This window comes from Pan paniscus, chromosome 13 (genome assembly GCF_029289425.2).
Source record: "Pan paniscus chromosome 13, NHGRI_mPanPan1-v2.0_pri, whole genome shotgun sequence".
Classification (NCBI taxonomy): Eukaryota; Metazoa; Chordata; class Mammalia; order Primates; family Hominidae; genus Pan; species Pan paniscus.
In genome coordinates, this window is record NC_073262.2 from 120,433,474 (window position 1) to 120,456,155 (window position 22,682).

Below are 22,682 nucleotides of genomic sequence, written 5' to 3' on the forward strand. Positions count from 1 at the left end.
CTAGAGCTACCGAGCTGGTGGGATGGAAGCCCAGAGCATCTGGGGGCACCGCCACTCAGATACAGCTTACCTGAAAGTTAAGCCAACTCAGAACCAAGTGATGGGGATGAATTCCAGATTCTACCATTTGAGCCCTTAAATGCAGCTAGGCCTGGATTTCTCAGTCACTCGGGCCAAGAAACTTATCTTTTTCTTAAACAAGTTTGAGTTGAGTTTCTCTTGCAGCTGAGAGTCCTGATGAATAAACACAGGGAACCAGAACCACCACGCAGATGGTGGGGAAGCCACTGGGAGGATTTGAGCTGTCCACTAGAGGCACCGCTGAAGCCCACCTGGATCTCTGGAGAGGCCCCTTTTTGCCCACCAGAGACATGGCAGACCCCTGTCCGAACAACACAGATAGATAACGGCACAGAGTTTTCTTTAACTTTATCATTTATAAAGCCATACAATGCATTGCAAAGAAACAAAGCAGCTGTACAGGAGTGGGGACGCGTCAGTGTACAATACATTCATGTCCAGGATAAGGAGCATACACCAGGATTTATACACGGTGGCAGCGGCTATAGGCACGATGATACAAAATATAAAGTATATTTCCATCTATATAAATACACAGCTGGGGTGGGGGAGGATGCTGGGTGATCTTGTTTCTCCCGCAGAAGGCCTGGGAGGCAGGGAGGGTGGTGGGAAGGGATTTCTTACATTTGTTCTCAATGATGGGTCTGAAGGGAGGAGAGAAATGGGGAAACACAGCCTGCACACTGATGTGCTCTCACACACACGCACAAAAAAAACACAGACACAGGAGAGTTTCAAACAGCTTAACACTGATTGGAAAACAAGCTTGGGACATCCCTCTACAGTAACTCCACTGCTGGCAAGAGCCCAGGCGTGGGATATGAACAGAGGTCCTCCAACATTTTGGACATTTGAGGACAGAGGGGCCAAGAGGGACAGATCTGCCCGAGGCCCCCACCCTGCCCCTCTGGGTGGCCCACTTCTCACCTGGGCTATCGCTGAGACTCCACCAATTGGTTGCCCTACAGGCCTCACCTCCCGACTCCCCTCACTGCTGGGCGACATTGAATTTGAAGTTCCATTGCCCAGCACCTCCAACCCCGACTCCCAAGTTCCCTAAAGAAATGAGCAAAACACACGTACACACATACATCCACACTTGCACATGCGCACACACGTCCTGTGTTACCACTGGCCAAGGAAACGCGAGTCTCAGGATTCCAGGGCCTGGACCTGGGGTAAAGGGCTGCTCTGGGACTCTGCCCCCCAACCTCTTGGAGGACCCCGAGTGTGGGGGCAGGATTGGGTGTCTCCCTTGACTCACAGGATCTCCCCAGGTCCTAAAGCTGGGAAAAAAAAGTGGGAGAAGATCCAGGAGGCAGGGGTGGTGGACAAAAGTAGGAGTGAGACTAAAAAGTGGGAGTGAGACTAGATTTGATCACACTCACCACCCTTCTGTGTCCCCTGGACAGCATGCTCTCCTGGAGCCCCTGCACAGGCTCATCAGAACAAGGCAGAATCTCCTACTCACCAACCTCCTGAGAGCCCTTTATAGGGGGATCACACTTGTCCAGGAGGGCTGCCCCTCCTGCTCTCACACAACCACTGGCCCCACCATCCCTCTCCTGGCCAGTCTCAGAAGACCCAGGGATCCTCAAAAACCAGGGGAGAAGGAATCCTGGCCATTGGTGTCCACAGCTTTCAGAGCTACTGGAGGAGACGCTCAGATGAGATGGGTCAAAGGCCTTTCCCAAACTTAGGATGTGATGTATCTGTCCCTTAAGCGCCTGGCTAAATAAGAGAGCCAGAACACCGTGATAGCAGGCTGATCAAACCGCTCACTTCCTCCCTGTTTTCCTTCTCAGGTCCCCTCTCCATTGTTTTCTCGCCCAGTCCTTCCCTCTTGCTCCCTTTGGGAAAAAGCCACGTGGAGCTCACTGGGCCCCTCCCCCAGCTGAAGGGACATGACCCTCCTCTGCCCTCTTCCCTCCAGACACCCAGCTGGACAGCTGGTGGCAGCACGGGACTGAACCTGCTGGGGTCTGCGTCGCTGCGATGTCCATGACTCCCCGGCTCTTTGTTGCCCATCTTCTCCCAGACCCTTTCCCATCCCAGACCATGTTCAAGGCCAGACAGCGCTCTCCTGGCTGACACACAGATTCAACAATAAACAACAGTAAAATAGATTCAGGGAGGGAGAAGACAGAAGAAGATAAACATTTACAAAATAATAATTAGTAAAAGTGCTTGCTTTTAAAGGAAATCTTTGGCAAGAATACACTGCAGTGCGGAGTGGTGTGTGTGCGTAGGTGTGTGCATGGGTGCACAGCCCCCCGTGACACAGGAGGGCTCTGGTGCAGGGCCCAGAGGTGGGGCCACTGTGGGGACTGGGGAACCCTTCCCCATCATTCGCCTTGAAAAGCCACACTCTCAGAAACTGACTCCTTCCGCAGGGATGCTGGGAGTGAGTCACCAGCTTTCTGGCATGAATGGGTCCTCCCGCAGGGGCACACATGGCTCAGGCTGGAGTGGAGGGGCTGGCCATGCATGCAAGGTGGGCTGTGGTGGGTGGTGAGGAAGGGAAAAGCGACTGTGAAAGCTGACCCCAGACTCAGTCCTGGGCCCCAGCCAGGCTGCTTGAAGGGTCTGATACACTGCCCAGCCTCAAGTGTGGACAGAACATCCATGCCAGGAATAGGCTCCTGGGCTCTCCAGTGGGAGATGAGATATTTACAAAGGAAGGGGATGGGAAATATCTCCTATCTTGGAAGATAATTGGGGTTTGCTAGGGAATGAGGAGAGGGGGAAACCCAGATATTTGGCTTGAATAACTCAGAAGGAAGAGCACTTTGGAGGGACTTTGGTCACCAGGCACAAGGTTTCACTCTGGGAAGCAGGGGGTGGCCAGTGGGGCCTCTGCCCCGCTCTCCACCTTCTGCAGACACCCTCCTTTCCAACTCCCTGAAACAGAACGTCCACACTGACACAGCTCCTTGGCGGAGAAAAAATACAAAAGGCACACACGCACCTATGTGTGCCATACACACCCATGTCCCCGCATGCTCACACACTCGCTCAGGCCTGCAGAGGCAGGGACAGCTCCCCACACAACCTGGGAGCTGACTGCTGGGCCCCTGGCTTGCTGAAAAGTAAGGGGGCCAAAGGGTGGGACATGTGCAACCCCTCCCAATGCTGAGCCCCACACAGTCTAGGGAAGGCCAAGGCCAGGGCAAGGAGACCCTGGCTGCTCCAAGAACAAAGGCCCCCTACACTTCAGGCTTTACTTACACATATAAAAAAGGATAGGAATTGGTTCATCCCCAGGGAAGGCAATAAAGCAATATGGAAAAACAATAAATACTTCTTGTCAATTTACCTATTCTTTTTTTAACCTTTTCTTACATTTTATTAGCTTACAGATTCTGTCAGTATGTCTCATGTATATATTATATAATATTTATATATCAGTACAATGCCTCTCTCTAGGGGACTCCCATAGGCTTAAGAATGGAGTCCTGGTGAATTTTCCATTCTGGCTTAGAGTTCTTAAATGGTGGTCAGGTGTTTTCCCAACTGTCCAGTGGACCTTAGGCCCTTTGGCCCAAGTGCAAGCCTTCTGCCCTCTGCTGCATGGGCAGCGTGGCTCAGCTAGGGAAACCAAGGCAGAAAGGGTGACAGTGAGGCTTTGGCATTGTAGGTAGGCGATGTGGTGTACAGGCAGCAGGCCCAGGAGCTCTGCTGAGGTCAGAGGGTGCCTGCAAAAGCCAGACCCTAAAACACTTACAGAGGGGAGGATAAGGACTCCAGGTTTCTGGCCGGAGCCTCGCTGAGCAGAAAGTAGGTTCCCCAGGGTGAATTCCAACACAGGGACCCTGCAGAATAGAACAGGGCTGGGCAGAGCAGCAAGACTCAATCCCCAGCCCCCAAAAAGGCATCATGCAGGTAAGCAGGTCTGAGATAAGGCTGGTCCAGGGGCATGAAACCCAATAACAAGGCTGAGAGTGGGAGCTAAGGCAGAGTCCAGGGCCCCAGCAGGAGCAACTTGCCTTTCTTGCTGCTGAGCCACATGCCTTGGGGAAGACACCCCGAGCTCAACAGCTGCCTGTTCTGACAGATCTCTTCCTATGGATACACATATCTCTACCTCCTCAAACCAAAGCTCCAGGCTTCTGGCCAAGGCAGGACAGGGCGATGCCATTGCAGACCCTCCCACTCCTGCTGGGGTCTTTGTAGAGGAGAAGGGTCTGGCGGCACCCAGGGTCACTAGAGTGCAGGTGCAGGCACCAGGAGAGAGCCTCTGTCACCCATAGCTTGGTTGTTTGTCCCTCCCCTGCTGCGCTGCCACCGCCAACCCTAATCTTTGGACAGTATGCATGTGTGTCTACAAACACATGGGACAAGGACAAGCCGAGCTGTTTATAATTCGAGTGGATAAAGGCAGATCTAGATCAATGTGTGAGGATGTGGGTGCAGACACACACCCACACGACAATATAGTGGAGGCACAGCAAAGAGACCTGAGGTGCCTTGGGTCTGAGATACTTTCAAGCGAACAAGTTCTGCCACTTGATGTCCCACGGTGGCTCTGTTTGGTTTGACAACCTACCCTACAGGTGGCCAGAAAAAGATTCTCCCAGCTTGATTTCCCCTTGCAAAGCAGTTGAGTTAGGGAGAGAGATCTTTTCCATTCCCCCAAAAAATGTGGATTCCCAAGGAGGTTTGTTCCTTCTCTTTTGAGGACATCCATCTTCTTAGGGGAGGGAGGGGGTGTTAGGTGGACCTGGTTAGTTTTGGAGGCTTTGGGTTTTTGCAGTTTCCATCTACCCAGGGGAATCCAAGTTCTTCTCCTCCATCTTTTTCTTTCTCTCTCTCTCTCTCTCTCTTCCCCCTCCCCTCTGCAATTCACTTCCCTCTCCCCACGTTGCACTTTCTTCTCTCCTCCGAAATTGGCCCAAAGTCCTCCTTCTGGGTTCAAGAGTGGTCAGGATTCATGGGTCCCCTCCCCACAAGCCCCTTCCCCATGGCACTGGCCCTGGGCAAGGGGCAGGGTTCATCTCTTTTGGCCGGCATTCAGCATGACCTTGGAGACGAAGTTGACGATGGCAGAGGCCGGCTGGTTGGGGTCAAGCTCAGCAAAGAGGTGGCAGGCGTTGTCCGTGGTGCTGCCCTGCTTCCGGGCCACGAAGCCGAAGAGCCTGCAGGTGGGAGAGGGCAACGGGCATGAGGGGAGGGCAAGTGGAACCCCAGGAGGTGGACAGCAGCCCAGGTGAGCAAGCTGGTCTCAGGCCAACCTCTCTTCCCCATCCCTCCAGTAGGCCTCAGCATCAGGGACTCGGAGAGGTGCAGAAGAGAATCCTCTGTGCACTCCCCTGACCACAAGCCAAGTCCTAGAGACAGTGTCCCACCTTGTTTAAGGGTGGGCAGAAATCCCCTTTGAAGGGGTGCGAGGGGAGCTGCAGAGGATTGACAAGGCTGGATAGTGAGGGGTGGGGAGGAGACCAAAATAAAATGGGAACATTCCTAGACAGGCCTCTCCCCTCCCATCCCAGCCCTACCCCTACTGACTGCTCTTACACACAACACATATGCCAATCAGGAAAGTGCTGTCTGCCTGCAAACGGCTCAGCCTCCTCAGACACCACAAGGTCAGGGAGACAAAGGTCAAGTAGTTCACACCCCTCCACACACACACACTTATTCTTCCTGGGCTCAAGAACCTTGGAAGCCAGAAAATAAAAGGGAAGGTGGACCCCACACCCGTTCCCCACCCCCACCCGCAGGACTGGAGTGACCCAGCGTTCTCTTTGCAAAACAGAGTTAAAAATATGAGGGCAGAGAACAGAATGTGAGCTCAGGTCCCCTCCCAGCCAGCATGTTGCTAATTAGAGCGAGATGGGGAAATGAGGACAGCTGGAGATTCCTATGAAAACCCCTCTCCCTACCACAGGACCACGGCAGCTGAAGTTAGCAAAGGGGGATTCTGCTGGTCCCTGTGTGCCTGTGTGTACAAACCACCACACACATGCACCACACACATACACACCATCACACACACCACCACACACCACACACACACCACCACACACACCACACACACCACCACACACACACCACACACACCACCACACACCACACACACCACCACACACCACCACACACACACCACACACACCACACACCACACACACCACACACACCACACAACCACCACACACCACCACACACCACACACACCACCACACACACACCACCACACACACACCACACACACCACCACACACCACACACACCACCACACACCACCACACACACACCACACACACCACCACACACACCACACACCACACACACACCACCACACACACACCACCACACACCACACACCACACACACACCACACACACACCACCACACACACCACACACCACACACACACCACACACATGCCACCACACACACCACACACACGCCACACACATACACACCACCACATACATACACACCACACACACACCACACACACACCACCACACACACCACACACACCACACATACACCACACACCACCACACCACACACACCACCACACACATGCCACCACACACACCACACACACACCGCCACACACATACACACCACCACATACATACACACCACACACACACCACACACCACACACACACCACACACCACACACCACCACACACCACACACACCACCACATACATACACACCACCTGCATACCACCACACACCACCACATACATATACACCACCACATACACATACATACACATCACCCACACACCACCACACACATGCCACCACACACATACCATCACACACGTACCACCACACACACCACCACACACACACCACACCACCACCACATACATACACACCACACACACTACCACCACACACACACACCACACACACCACCACACACATACACACCACCACACACATACACACCACCCACACACCACCACACACACACACCACCACATAATACACACCACACACATACCACCACACACACACCATCACGCACACCACCACATACACACACCACCCACACACCACCACACACACCACCACACACATACACACCACACACACCACCACCACATACATACACACCACACACACCACCACCACATACATACACACCACACACACCACCACCACATACATACACACCACACACACCACCACCACATACATACACACCACACACACCACCACATACATACACACCACCACACACATACACACCACCCACACACCACCACACACAACCACCACATGCATACACACCACACACATACCACACACACATCACGCACACCACCACATACACACACCACACACACCACCACACACATACACACCATCACACACCACTACGCACACACACCACTACGCACACACACCACACACCGCACACACACCATCACACCCATACACACCATCACGCACACACAACACACATATCACCACACACATACACACATCACACACATCACCACATGCATACACCACACACACACCGCTGCACACACCACACATACACACCACACACATACTACACACACATATACCACACACACACAAACCATGCATACATACATATACAGACCACACACATACACAACATATACACACCACACACACAACACGCACACAAACACAACATATACACACACCACACACACAATCCAGCATTTCCTACAGCTCTGCTCCTCCAGTCTTGTTTCAGGGGCCAGGAGCAACAGGGCCAAAGGCCTGGGATAATGCCCAGGTAGTGGGGGAGCTGGGATCCACAGGGCATCCCCCAGCACCTCCCTTTCCCAGCTGGCTCAGACCCTGAGCAGGGGTGGGGGTGGTCCTGGCAGAGGGAGGAAGCATGCCAGCCCTGGCTGCGGGTGTCTACCAGGATGGAGACCTGGCAACTGCACCTGACTGGAGCACCGAGCCTGCCCTCCCCTGATATTTCTTTCAGCTGTGGCTTCCGGGCTCCTGCAATAGCCCAGTCCTGTCATCTGCCACAAGGAATAGATCCAGGCAAGAAGCCTCAGCCCGCAAGGGCAGGAGGAAGCACTTGCAAGATCCCAAGATCTAACATCTCCTTGAATTTTGCACATGAGATCCCTGGCTGGCCTCAACTCGTCCCTGTCATGATTCCCTGTTAGCCCACTGCCCTGCTTGGCCTCTCCCTGTGGCATCTGCCCCACCCATCAAAGCTTCTTCAGCAGGAGGCTCAACTCAAAACCAGCTCCTGAAGGAGGAAAAGAGGGATTTCCAGGCTTGGGGGCCCAGTTCCCTTCTGTCCCTGACCTTCTCCCCTCGCAGGGCCCTGTGGTGAGTGAGCACAAGCCCCTTCAAACATGAAGTTCCAGCCTGCCGCTGTGGCCAGCAGAGACACGGGAGATGCAGGAACTCAAAGCACTGATGACCCTATGAAGCCTGGACAAGGCTGAACCCCACCATCCCACATGGCCTCTCCTAAGCTACCATCACTGACCATGTGATAGACTAGTCAGTCCATTCATTCGGACTGAGGCATTCTCACTAGCCTCCTCCTGCCTCTGCTCTTCCAGCCTCCATTCTCTCATTTCTTCACTCAACAAATATATACCACCTCCCCACGTGTCAGACATGGCCCTTCCCTTGGGGAGCCTGCAGGCTGGTGGCCATGAGGCCCCTCCCCTGAAATAGCCCCTCCTACTCCCATTCTCATTTTGACCTGTCCAAATTGAACCTGTCTTTGAAGACCCATCCTTAAATATCTGCTCTTTCCACCTCTCTGAGGTGCTGATGTGTTCTCCTGCATGAGCTCCCCAGACGTAAGCTGAACTCTCTTGCTGCCTCTCCCTCCCTTGCAACTGTCATTTTTTTAACAGTGAACGTTTTGTTTTTCTAAAGCAACCTTATATGAAGTCTGCATATATAAAGGTGAAAGCAGTATTTTACAGCTATAAACAGCAATCCAAAAGCACGACATTTACCTATTATAAAGTCAATCAGTGAGGATAATAGGGCTGTTGGAATAATCCTGACAAAGTGAAAAGTAGATGACAGATCATGGTGATAGTCTCATGTCAGCTTCAGACCCCAGGTTATGCCTATATTTTGTTTGGTTTTGTGATTGTGAAAAAACCCTAGTTACTGCTGATAGACAACTGCAAAGAGCAGCAGAGCTTTCCCTCCCTTCTGAACATCAGGTGCAATCCAAGGATGCTAGGATCCTTGGAATACAGTTTGAAAATCACAGAAGCATCTTAGTGCTATTTAGACATCTGTCTTATCTGCTGTGCCAATGGGCCTCCTGAGGGCAGGGTCAGAGACCCAGGCAGGATCTGAGTCCCTTGGAGGCCCCTAGGACATGTCTGCTGGATGGAGGAATCCACCCGAAGGTCCCAGGGTCATCCCCAGAATTCAGACTTTCTGGGCTCCCACATTCTGATAAGGCTGATTTGCTTGGCCACAAGACTCACAGGAAAGCCCACCAAAAAAGCAAGAACAGAAATAAAGGCAGCTAGAATTGGGGCAGAAAAGATCATGTAAGCAATCTCTGACCCATTTCCATTGCTTCTAATAAGACTGTTTTCTGTCCACTTCCTGCCATCCCTGCTGCTTCTAACCCTGGGAGAGTGAAGGCAGCTGGACCAGACGCTGGGCCTCTGGCCTCGAGGCAGGACAAGGCAAAAGGCCTGGAAGCCTGGTCAAGCTTCACTCGGAAGCTGAGTGACCTTGGCACAAAGGTTTTTGCTGCTCTTTCCCTACCCCCAGCCCTGGTTTCTAAATGTGCCCCGTGCTTCCCTCACTGTGAAGTACAAAGGCCAGCCTGCTGGGCAGGGGTAAGAAGTCACACTTACTTAGCAGGGGCACCACCCTCTGTTTTCATCCACCTGTGGAGAGAAAGTGGGCTCAGGGTAAATCATCGTACTTTCTCCCTAGAGCCCAGCCCCACCCATGCCCAGACCCTCTACAGGAAGGTCTGGGGACAGGAGCTGCCCCCCATTCCCCCCCCATTCCCCCATTCCCCCATTCCCCGGGGACAGGAGCTGCCCAAGATCACACAGATGCATTCAAGGTCGAGAGAACACTGCAGCCTGCCTCCTGAGGGGCTCTCCCCATCATGGAGAGGAGAAGCAGATTCAAGGTCAGGGTATGGCAGAGGGGGTAGCAGTGGGCACTGAGTCCCTGGGAGGGTCTCCATATCTATAGTGGGAAAGACTCAAAAGATGCCCAACACGATTACTCACACATGGGCAGACCTTCCAGCTGAATGGAGAATGTATGCACATGCACACACACACACACACATGCACATGCATGCACCCACACAGACGTCAGTGTTAGAAAGCTGTGTGGGAGAGAAGCTGTGTACAAGAGACTTACTTTCTTTCCTGTGGATCCAGGTCACAGAAGGTAACAGTGTTGAGAGGGTAGTGGCGTCTGAAAAAGAGCCTGCAGAACAGACATCAGATAAACAGAGAATGAGTGCTGAAGGGGCTGCTTTTCCCCTCCTTCCACCAGCAGGTCAGGCCACCTTTCCACCATCTGTGGCTATCGCAGGTCCACACAACTTCTCTCTTATGAGCAAGATGGCCTGAGCTGTTGACACTGGTGACCCAAGCAATGTACAGAGACAGATGTGCCATAGAATCATCCCAAATGCTAGGGGCTGGGGAAGGAAGAAACTGGCACTGAGGAATAGGAAATGTGGGGAGGGGCTGGAAGAAGAAGCAAAGAGGCCAGGGACACTGTTAGGAGAGAGTCCAAGTGGACGGGCTCTGCTCCTAGAAAGCAGGTCCTTTTTATCAGTTGTATTTACAGCCGTATACCCAATGCTGGCAAATTCTCATAGAAGGATGGATGAATGGGTGGATGGATAGATGAATGGAGATACAGATGGATGAAGGGAAAAACGGGTGGTAAGGGATAGATGAGGGATGAATAAATGCAGGGATGGATGCATGAATGGATGGATGGATGGATGGATGGATGGATGGATGGATGGATGGATGGATAGGTGCATGGATGGATGGATGGATGGATGGATGGATGGATGGATGGATGGATGCATGGATGGGTGCATGGATGGGTGTGTGGATGGGTGCATGGATGGATGGATAGATAAGTAGCTGGGTAGATGGGAGGTAGATGCAAGATAGATGGATGAGAAGGTAGATGAGCAGTTGGGTGCAAGGAATCAATCAATTGGTAAATGTGTGGGTACACGGATGAATAGATGAGTCACAGGAAGGAGAACCCCACCCAGGAGCAGGCAGGGGAGTCTTACTTTCTCTGGTTGTCAGTCAGAGTGATTCCCTGGGCAGAGACTTTGAAGTGAACGATGGTGGCAGCTGGCGTGGGGTCTGCAGCCAACGTCTCAGATGTGGCTTTAGAGATGGCCTGTGGCCCAGTGAGTGACTCCATGTCCACAGAGTTGACGAAGAGCACATTGCAGGCTGGAAGAAACCAACCCAAGGGGGAGTCATGGGAGCTGGCGTGGGTGAGGACATTAACCCAGATCCATTCTTCAGGGAGAAGGTAGCAGATAAATTTCAGGCTAGCCTTGAGCCAAGGCATCTGCACATAGAAATGTGATCTTCCCAGAGACGTTTGGGCCTGGAGAGACCTCCAGCCTGCACGTGCAGGAGGGGTCAGGGCAGGAAGGCAGAAAGAGAGGCCTGGGCATGGGTACAGTTTCAGGTGACCACTCACCTGCCCCTTGTTTCAGCAGGTCTGCAGTTGAGTTGGCAGGGCCGGAGCTATCTTTCGATTCATCTGTGGGGTCTAAGACAAAAATTCAGTAGGAATTAAAACCCTAGGGCTGGAAAGAAGCACAAGTTTGGCTGGGCTGAAGGTGAGCTCTGCAACTCTTTGGCAGAAGGAACGCTGCTTTTCATACCAGACCCTGGCAGTCAGCCCTGAGTTAGGCTCAGTCTGAACGTTTGATGATTGCTCTAAGCAGCCAGCACACTGGTTGTGAGCTCTGGAGTCCAGCAGAACTGGGCTCAAACCCTCACCCCAGCACTTACTAAGTATCTATAAAACAAAGACGATGATCATGGTACCCACGTCACTGGGTTTTTGAGCGACTCCATGTACAGCTTAGCCAGTGCTTAACATAAAGCAAGCCTTCAAGTGACAATTGGCATTGCTGTTATTGTTTTGCATTGATATATCTTTGTGTAGGTCAATAAATCCCCTAATTCCCCTAATTCATTAAACCATTGATCCAGCATAACTCTAATTTCAATATTAATAAGAATTGAGTGATGGACATATTAGCTTGATGTAACCCACAATGTATGCATTTATCAAAACATCACATTGTACATGGTACATAATTTTTTTTTTTTTTTTGAAACAGAATCCTGCTCTGTCACCCAGGCTGGAGTGCAGTGGCATGATCACAGCTCACTGCAGCCTCAAACTCCCATGCTCTAGCAGATTATCCCACATTAGCCTCCAGAGTAGCTGGGACTACAGGCATGAGCCACCATGCCTGGATAATTTTTTTACTGTTTTGTAAAAACAGGGTCTTCTGGTCTTCTACAGGCTGGTCTTGAACGCCTCACTTCAAGCAATCCTTCCACCTCAGCCTCCCAAAATTCTGAAATTATAGGCATGAACCACCATGCCCAGCCAATATTTGCATTTTTTAAGAAGTCCCCGGGATATGCTGACACTGCCGGTCTAGGCCCATACTTTGAAAACAACAGGTTTATACAATCTAAATATTAAACAGTTTTTTAATTGCTGAACTACAATGGTAAATTCCATAGGAATATAATTCAATTCGTGTCTGAATTGTCATTGGTTAATAGTGCTATTTAAGTTGTATTTGAACTTATAAGCTAATAATATTGGTCCATTACCATTAATAATTCAATGAACTGAATTGGATAAGTAGAAATTGTCCAAAAATACTGGCGGTGTTATGTGTGGGCATAGCCCCAGGAGCTCCAAGAAAGACTAGAAAAAAATCCTAGGGCCACAGCCTAGGAGCGCTTCTGAAGGTCCTATTGTTGAACAGACAGAGTGGGGAGAAGGCAGCCCAGACCGTTCCGAGACCTTGCACTGCGGGTGAGGCCAGTGACCCTCAGGTGGGCCCTGTGTTGCTGAGGGCTGGGCAGTAGAGGCCTATGCTGGGAGGAGTTCTAGGTGCCCACCTGCCATGCTCCAGGGCTGATGCGCCTCCATGAGAGAAGCTAAACACTCCTTCCCTAGCCCTGCTGTCTCACTCAAATTCTCATCCTGCATGTCCTCATGCTCTTGGAGTCCATTCCAACTTCCCACAATCAAAACAGGACTTGCTCTTCCCTAACAGCTCAGCATCTCCTTAGTCAGGGAACACCCTCCCAGCACACAGATTAGAAAGTCTGGCGACATTTAGGCACCGCCTTCCCTTTCCTGAGGCTGCTCTCTCCTCTCCTCCAGACCAACCCCCCAACACCTCAGTCTGCCTCCCCACTCTCTTCCCCAGATGCCCATCTCATCCTCCAGGACATGTCTCCTGTCCCCTACTTCTGTCTCCTGTCATCCCTGGGACGACGTGGTCTGAGGATTCCATATGAATTTCTTCATATGGAGAGTTTTCCTGAACAATCTGGCAAGTCCATTTATGTATGTTCCTGGAGTCAAGCTTTTTCATAAATTTTTTCTTCTTTTTTAATAGGAAGAAAAGGAGAGTAGTTTTGAGTTTCTCCAGACTGGCAAAATGACATGTGTCCTCCAGCCCTGGCCCATGTCCGGAGTGGCTGGCAGGATCAAGACATGACAGGGGCCAGCTCAAGGGTGTGGGTGGTGGTGAGCCAGGAGTCTCACGTTCCTACCTCGGTTTGGAATGACCAGCTTGCAAGGCAGGGCCAATGGGATGATGGAGTGCTGGTAGACCAGGGCAGACAGCGATCCTGTAGGGAGGCAGACGGCATGTCATGGGCAGTGATACTGGAAGCCAGAAGGGAAACCTCCACCTCTACCCTTACACCGATACACACAATCTTCCACTTCTTTATTACCTCTACCTCAACCCACCACCAAAGCTGAAAATTCACACCCTCTTGTTTAACAAGATCCAACAGAGAAGATTCCCAAGGTTCACTCTCGCAGTCATAAAGTTACCTAACAACTTTCCTTTGCAGAAAGTTCCTCCTAACATCGCTCCTAATGCACCCCAGTTACTGGGGCTCCTCTGAGAACAGGGCAGAAGGATCAGAGAATTGTGGGATCCAATCCCAGCTCAGTCACTTCTCACCTGTTGGTTCTCAGGTAAATGTAACTTTGATGACTCTCGTTTTTTCATGTGTCAATTCCTCCCTATTACGGAGGATGACCCCTACCAAACAGGATGGTTGTGAGGCCAGATGTGATAGAAGGTGCTGAGACTGTGACATTCACATGGTAGGTGGTCAATTAAGGCAGCTGATTTTACCATTGTTACTCCAGTTATAATGATAACAAGTCCCAGCTGGGTAGGACAAACACAGACTGCAGTTTAGCAGAGTTAGGAGCCGCACTGCAGAGGGAGAGAAGCCTCCATTCATTTTCTCTGCTGAATTTATGACAAGGGTGACTGGCAGAGCCTGTCAGCAAGAACTTGGGGTCAGACCCCTGGAGGAACCCAGGACAGGACCAAGACTCAGGCCAGACTGTAGAGATGGGGGCAGGGGGACAGCTCACCGAAGTTTGGCTCATTGGGGCAGCCCTTGAGCTTGACTCCTCTGGGGCCAGTCTCTATCAGAAAATGCCTGACCAGCTCATGGGTCATGTCTCCTGGGACAAAGAGAAAGAAATGAGGCTCAGTCCCTTCCCATGGCTTCCTCCCACCACCTCCCAAGACTGCTTCAAAACTTCCGCAGTGTGCGGGGCCAAGATGGGAGAAATGACTGAAGAGACAACGTGGCTGGAGCCCCATGGACTGCAGAGCCCACTGCTGCTCTCCCACCCCTCAGGAAACACATGGCAGGCACCCAATCGTCCTGCTTTCCCAATCTCTGACCCCAACCATCACCAAGCCCAAGACGCCCTCTTCCGAAGAGCCTGATGGGAGTTAAGGTCCTGCCCAGCACCCTGGGTCCCTCCAGCACCTCCAGGTTTAGCGACTGTAAAGCTCACCTGGTCCTGAGCCCCATTCTGGGAGATGAGGTTACCTTTTTTATTCTGCTGCATGATGGTTGGAGGTGGCGAAGACACCTTCATGGCCAGCCCGTACGCGCCTCGGAAGGAGTGACTGTCCCGGATGATGAAGGCCCCCGGCTCCTGGTCCTTGAGGAGCGCGATGGCTGCATGGGGAAGGGACAAGGAGAGAGGAGGAAGCAAGACCTTGGTGGCGCTAGTTTTACTTAAGTCTCACTGAGCCTACCGACCTTCGTTCTTTCTTAGGTGAGACGAATTTTCTTTAAAGTTAAAATTTAACTACTCCTACGGGTCTTCCTGTACTCAGGTTGGCAAACTTATTCTGTTGGGTTTTTATGTTTGTTTTTGTGAGACCGGGCCTCACTCTGTCACTCAGGCTGGCATGCAGTGGCACAATCATGGCTCACTGCAGCCTCGACCTCCTGGGCTCAAGTGATCCTCCCACCTCAGCCTCTCCAGTAGCTGGGACCACAGGCCACTATTCAGTGTGTGCCATTTTGCCTGGCTCATTTTCTTTTTCTTTTTTGTAGATTCAGGATCTCACTATGTTGCCCTGGCTGGTCTTGAACTCCTGGCCCCAAGTGATCCCCCTGCCTTGGCCTCCTGAAGTGCTGGGATTATAGGTGTGCACCACCACACCTGGCTGGCAAACTTACTCTGTAAATGGCCGGAGAGTAAATATTTCAGGCTTCGCAGGCCATGCAGCCTCTGCTACAACTACTCCACTCTGCCACCGCAGCAGGACAGCAGCACAGGGAGGATGCAAGCCAGCAGGTGTGGGGGCGCCCCAGTAAAACTTCATTTACAAAAGCAGGCAGCATCCAGATTTGACCCATGGGCTGCCGTTGCTGACCCCTGTCCCACACCCAGCCTTCCCCTGAGAATCATTCCTGTATTCCCAACTTTGTTCTCTCTCCCTGTAAAATGCAAAAACCTCCCACATCAGGCAGACAGAGAGCTAAGGTTTCATATTATCTTAGCAGACCTTTTACTTTGCCCAGGAAAACCAAGGCTTTGCTGTTTTTAAGAACCCTTCCAAGAGGTGTCTACAACCACTGCTTCTGTGTTCCCACACTTCACTGCAGGAAGTGCTTCCTACTGTCCAACTTCAACCCCAGCCCCCTCTGTGATGACCCCCTGCTACAAAGAGGACTGAATTTGCCTCTGTTCCTTGCCCAGGGAAGACACAGCAGGCCTCAGCCAGCTATGACCTCTGATGCACCACAGAGCCCAGCACTCACCCTGCTCCCTGGAGATCTCAGGCTTGTACCAATACTTAGAAGTGTCCTGGACAAACTTCACTTTAGCCCGCGTCTCCGGGCTGTTGTCTAAAGCAGGAGAAGGGAAGAAAGTGTTATGGGTTAAATTGTGTTCACCCAAAACATACATCAAAGTACTGACCCCCAGTGCTTGTGAATTTGACCTTATTTGGAAATAGGGTCTTTGCAGATGTAGACAAATTAAGATGAGGTCACACAGGATTAGGGTGAGCCTTAATCCAGTATGCCTGTATGCCTGGTGTCCTTACAAGGAGAGGAGACAGAGATACACACAGGGGAGAGCACCATGGAAGGTGCAGGCAGAGACTGGGGTGATGCGTCTACATGCCAAGGGACACCAAGGATGCTGGCAGCCACAAGAAACTGGGAGAGAGGCCTGAGACAGATTCTCCTCTAGAACATCAGGAAGGAGCCAACCTTGCCAACACCTTGATTTTGGACTTCTAGCCTCCAGAACTGTGAGAGAACACATTTCTGTCATTTATAAGCCACTAAGCACATGGTCCTTTGTTATGGCAGCCCCAGGAAACTGACATCAAAAGCCGATGTCCTCGAACACAATGCGAACACAGTGGAAGGGACCTTCGGCCTCCTCATCCATCCCCTATCCCCTGCCCGCCATCTGGGTGGCTGAGCCACCTCCTGGTGGAGGGCCTGGCACTGCATTCCCACAGAGCCCACTGAAAGCCTTCCTCCACCCCGTGTCCCCCTTTCCCTAGAAGACTGTGACTAAAGCCTTCCTACAGCTTTTCTCCCATGGCCTAAAACACTTGCTTCTAGAACCTTTCTCCACAGGTTCAGTTTCTCAACTTCAGCATACCCACCATGAAGATGAGGGCAGAAAGATCCATTTCTGCCCCCTTTTCCCCAGGCCTCTCCTCACTTTCCACAGGGAAAGCCTATGTTCTGCATCACATAGAACAAAAAAAAATCACTTCTCTTTGGATCAAACAGGTGATGGCTGGCCTAGAATCTAGAGGCCATCTACTGCATGTCAGGCACCCCACTTCTCAGGCAGACAACACCCACACACACCCATGCCCAGACTCTGCAGACCTTGGGAATTTGTCATAGAATATTAGATTCCGGAGGGAGCTCAGACAGGACACAGTCCAACTGCCTAATTTTACATAAAATGAGAAATTCAGAGATGAGAAGTGACTTGCCCAAGTCACACAGATGGTGACCTTGGTAAGAGGCCCTAGCAGTCAGTTTAGGACCAGCTAAACTGTATCTTCCTGTCTAAGCATCAGGATGTGCGGCCCTCACTCTCAACCTCTTCCTTCAGCTTTTGGCACCAAAGAAAACACAAAAAGGGAGGGAGAATAGAAAAAGATGAGGATTCCACATTTTTCCTCTCCTGTCTTCAGAGACAGAAGTTGGCATGAAAGACACTGCAAAGTTAAGAGAGCAGATCAGGAGACACAAGTTGTGTCTCCAGTGCTTAGTCAATTTCAACCTATGATTTACACTCCCTTATGCTTCTGGGATCTGTCTCCGGGCGAGCGTGAGGGGAGAGGTCGGCTCCCTTTCCTGGCAGCCGTGTGCTAAGGAAGGTCTCTGGGTTAGGCAGCTGGGCCATGCAACTGCTGCAGGCTGCCTTTCTCTGTCTGAAGCCCCAGGCCCCACTGCTGCCGTGGCCTGTTTAACGAGCTGTCAGAGGCGGCTGCAGTCCCACGTGCCTTCCTGTGTTGACTCCAAAGGCTATTTTAAGCAGGGAAGATGGTGGGAAACAGGAAGTGTCCCAGCTACTAGAAGTTTTGCATCCTTCAAGGAGAGGGGCTGGGAACCAGATGTCCCCGGTGGGCGGCAGGAAACAGGGGGTGCAGGGTCATTCTAGGTGTCCTGGCTTGGCAGGCTCAGGGCAGGACCTGAGAGTGACGCCGGGAGAATCTAGGCAGCTGGGGCCATCTGAGGCTGCCCAAAACATTCTAAATCTGCCTCAAACGTCCAGGGCCACTGTGCACACAGTCAAGTTCAAAGTTGGCCTTTGTGTTTAGACAATGAGCTTTCTAAGTAGAGGCAAAGGTGGCAAGTTCTGGCGATAAGTGAAGAATTCACTGCACAAACCTGCATGAGTTTCGATGAAGTTGGGTCTATGAGGAGTGATGTGGCACTGTGGGCCTGGCAAAGGTATGGAGATCCAGGTTTGGAAGGCAGGTTTTCAAGGTCATGCTAAATATGACCCCCAAGATATGGACACATGATAAAGACAACTCCAGTGATGCTTGAAGACCATTAGTTTTGGGGTGGCGTGGCCTGGATTGGAAGCCTTGGCTCTGCCATTTCTTGACTGTATGATACTAGACAAGTGACAGAGCCTCTAAGCCTCAGTTTGTAAACTGGGGTTAATAATATTAATACCTACTTGACCAAGTGGCCAAGAAGCTTAAATGAGACAGTACTCAGCTCAGAGCCTGGCACACAGCATGTGCTCAATGAGTGGTAATGGCTATGAGGACGATGATAATCATAACAGTAATACTATTCATTATGATTTTTATCATCCTCATCTGTATCCACATCCTCATCTCAGCATCCACAACCACAGCACACGTATCGTAAGGATACCTCCAACTCTCCTTATACGGATAAAGAAACTAAGTCCCAGAAGTCAGTGATTCACCCAGGGTCGTCTGCCAAGGGAATGTCAGAATAGACACTGGGATAGATATTTCACTCTTGTACTTACTTCATCAGCAGGAGAGGTGAAAATGGAAGGGGGAGAGGCCCACCTGGCATGGAGTACTTGGAGAAGTCGGGCAGAGTGTGGGAGAAGGAGATGGTGCTGCCCCCGCTGGGACTGGACATGCCACTGGCGACAGGCGAAGACACCTTCCCATTGATGGTGGCATAGTTGGGGAGGCTGCCTGCCCTGTCTCCCACTGACATCCTTCGCTTCTCTGGCAAGGCTGGTGTTGGGCTCCCTTGCCGGAAGGCTGCGGAGTCTGGTGACGGGGAGGTGGCAGGGCTGCTCAGGGCAGGGTAGTAGGCAGGGGAGACAGGGAAGGAGGGCGTGGAAGGAGCCTGGTAGCCAGAGGCACTGCTCTGCCGGGACAGTGTGGGTCTCCGATCCTCGGGGGTAGAATAGCCACCATAGGCCACATGCCGGTCCAAGCAGGGGCTGCCGGGAACCACAGATCCAGACCCTCCGAGGTGACGGCCCAGGCTGGGGCTTCCAGGGCTGGCTATTGCATTGCTATGGAGACCGGAGGCCAGGTTGCCTTGGTGAGCCCCAGGGTGCCGGCCCAGGCTGGGACTCCCCGGGGTGGTGGCCACATTGTTGTGGAGGCCGGAAACCTGGTAGGCCCCTGCTGGGTGCCGACCCAGGCTGGGGCTCCCCGGGGTGGTCGCTGCACTGCTCTGGGGGCTGGAGACGGTGCTACCATGGAAGCCAGTGCCTGGTGGACCCATCATCTGGCGATGGCTCAAACTGGGACTGCTGGGGGCAGCCATGCTGGGATTGATGGCCCGCCGGCCGAAGCCAGGACTAGGGGGAGTGTTGGTGCCCACTGTTCTGTGGCGCGCCTGAGGGCTCCCAGGCACCGTGTGGACGCCAGCCACACTGAACTGAGCTCGGGCCTGGCTTTCCGGAGAGGAGCTGAAATGCTGAAGTGAGTAGTCGGGGCTGCTGTAGCTACTGCCCACAGTTGGGAGAGGAGAAGAGCTCTGGTAGTTTCTCTGGGCAGACGGGCTGGGCTGTCCCAGGCTGCCTGAGCGGAAGCCAGACTCCAACAGAGGCTGGGTGGGTGTCCGGGGACCGTGGTCACTGCTCTCTCCCGATGGGAAACTCCCCACTGAAGTGCTGCAGAGAGATGGCAGGTTGCGATGTCAGTGGACAGAACTGAATGAAGGGTGGATTTACAGCAGGCTGTCTGCCCTCCCTCCAACCATGAACAACAGTAAGAATGGGCCCACTGGCAGTGCGGAAGGACATCAGGGTTTTATACGTTACCTTACAGAACCATCAGAAGAAGAAACTGAGGCTCAGGGAGGTTAAGCAGTAGGCTTAGTACCACACTGCTAATAAAAGACCAGGGTTTCAACTTAGCTGTGTCTGATTCCAAAGCCCATGTCTTCCCTACTGCACTATGCTCACTCCTGAGCTATGTCAAAGTGAAGAGCCCTCTCCTATCAAACTGGAGGTGGCTGTCATGTTATAGCCTCCAGCATCACAGAAGTTCCCAATGGAGTTTCCTGGCTCCTGTTCCTACTGGGAGTAGCCCTGCCTTGACTCAGTTTCCTCAAGTGTGATATCATCATCCTCAAACATTGACTGAGAGTGCTAGAATTGGGCTTTCACTCCTAGATGGCTCCAAAAAAGCAAAGACAAGGAATCACAGGGGAAGGTTTCACATCAGGGGATTTGAGGTCATTGTAAGGTCTGCTCTCCAGCCACTGGGGATGTGGCCACCAATGGAGAAAGCTGTCTTGCGTGGTAATGAGGCTCCTGTCATTAGGAGCATTTAAGCAGAGGCTGACAGACCTATTGGCCTGAATGTTGTAGAGGGAATTTCCTGCATTGGGAGGTTAGATGAGATGAGCTCAGAGGTCACTACCAATTCTGACTCTGAAACAATTCAGTTCAGAGGAGACTATACCTGGGGTAATTGCCACAATCAAAGGTTCCCTTGTAAAGTTAAGTCTAGGTCTGCATGGAGTGACATATGAAAGCACAGCAGTAAAATGTGATGGCCAGTGAGTTTTTTTGCTTGTTAAAGTTTTTCCATGTGGAAAATGACAGGACTGGATTAGGTGACCCTGACTCCTTCTAGACCCAAATTTCTATCCATCTATGGTGAGAGAAACAAAGGTTGACAGGGGCCTTACATAAACTAGTAGCTGTAGGGAGGGAGCAGGCAGGCTGTGCAACAGGAACCCCCCATGGGGAGAGGTCCTTACTTAGCCAATGGGCCAAAACCTGGAGCTGCAGGCTGGAAGGATCTTGTTGTGGGCTGGCCCTCCCTGGGCCAGGCTGGATAAGCTCAGGTTCACGGGGTGATATGAGGTTTTGGTCGGGGGTGTGCTCTTGGGCCAGGCAAGAGCCAAGGGCAAGGAGAAGGTCAGGGGCCAGGCTAGGGCAAAGTCTACCTTGCATCCCAGAAGGGGCCAAAGCAGAAGGCCACCTCCTGGTATAATCCAGAAAAAACTGGATTCTGAGGAGTGGGAGACAGAGCCAGGCTGAGCAGGGTGAGAGAAGGAGACACTAAAATGGAGTTCTGGAAGGCTAATCCCAGGGGAGAAAGGCTAGCTTCCTGGAAAGGGCCAACACTTCAGCAGGAGGGATTTGAGTGAGAAACAATGAACAACTTCCTAATGCCAGGGCTCACTGAATGTCAACAATGGTTGGCTGGGGCAACTTAGGAAAATCCCCTTTCCTTTAAAATAGGAAATGCAACCCTCGGCCAGAGTCAGGCCTCCTGAGCAACACAGGCTGCTGCCTGTTAAGAGGCTGGGGAAGGGGAATGCTTGGCTTAGAATCCAGAAGACAGTTGCCTCTGCTCATCTGCTCCCCTAGTCCTCCCATGGTGCCCCCACTTGCAGGGGAGGCTCAGCATTGAGCCAATGTAGACTGTGCAGCAAACTGGACCCACTGGGCCTGGCAGGGGAATTTGCAGGCTCTGTGACATCCCAGGCTAGGGAGGGCAGTGGGCACGGCGAAGAAGGGATGGTCAGGGCAGAGTCTCCCCTCCTGGGGGCGACACCTCCTAGGTCCTCCTCCTTTGCCTGGCACTCAATGCCTTGCCTGAGCTGATGGCAACCCTCCTTTCCTATGCCGTCATCCCATCTCTTTGTCCCCTCCACCTTCACCCCCACTACCCCAGTCAAGCAGCTCCTTGCTGCACCCCTCCACTAAGCCTGTCAGCAGGGACTGTCACCCACCTCTGGGCTTTCATCTCTGTATGATGCACTCAGAAATATGGATGCCAGCCATCCATCCACCCAGGCACCCCCTAATGGCAGGCCACATGCCCTCAGCCTCACACTCCCAACATGGCCACAGCCCAGTCCTCTGTCCCTGCTGGGCTGTCCTTCTGGAATGCCCTGTCTCTCTTTCTTCATCTTTCAACATCCTGCTACTTCCTCTACACCCTTCACAAATGCCTCCAGCCCTCAGAAATCCTCCCTGCATCCCTAGCCAGAAATAATGGCCCCTTGTTCTGAGCTCCAAGCCCTTCACTCATGTGTGGGCTTTGGGCCCATCTGACTCTCATCCTGTGCAGG

General features: G+C 52.1%; 1 protein-coding gene across 7 annotated transcripts in view; it reads right to left on the reverse strand.

Annotated features, from left to right (window-relative positions):
* Positions 1 to 412: 412 nt before the first annotated feature.
* The window catches only part of TNS1 (tensin 1), a 212,226-nt gene continuing 189,956 nt past the window's right edge, over positions 413 to 22,682 (reverse strand). For 5 of the 7 annotated variants that reach the window (XM_034955105.3, XM_034955104.3, XM_008971927.6 and 2 more), the window contains 10 exons: positions 19,193 to 20,262; positions 16,419 to 16,505; positions 15,192 to 15,323; positions 14,722 to 14,814; positions 13,875 to 13,952; positions 11,758 to 11,829; positions 11,333 to 11,501; positions 10,429 to 10,497; positions 9,903 to 9,935; positions 413 to 5,216 (listed from right to left, as the gene is read on the reverse strand). In XM_034955105.3, coding sequence (XP_034810996.2) covers positions 5,072 to 5,216; positions 9,903 to 9,935; positions 10,429 to 10,497; positions 11,333 to 11,501; positions 11,758 to 11,829; positions 13,875 to 13,952; positions 14,722 to 14,814; positions 15,192 to 15,323; positions 16,419 to 16,505; positions 19,193 to 20,262 — 1,948 coding nt within the window. In that variant the 3' untranslated portion in view covers positions 413 to 5,071. The remainder of the gene's footprint in view (positions 5,217 to 9,902; positions 9,936 to 10,428; positions 10,498 to 11,332; positions 11,502 to 11,757; positions 11,830 to 13,874; positions 13,953 to 14,721; positions 14,815 to 15,191; positions 15,324 to 16,418; positions 16,506 to 19,192; positions 20,263 to 22,682) is intronic. The other 2 variants (XM_063595275.1, XM_063595276.1) reach the window with 1 other exon arrangement.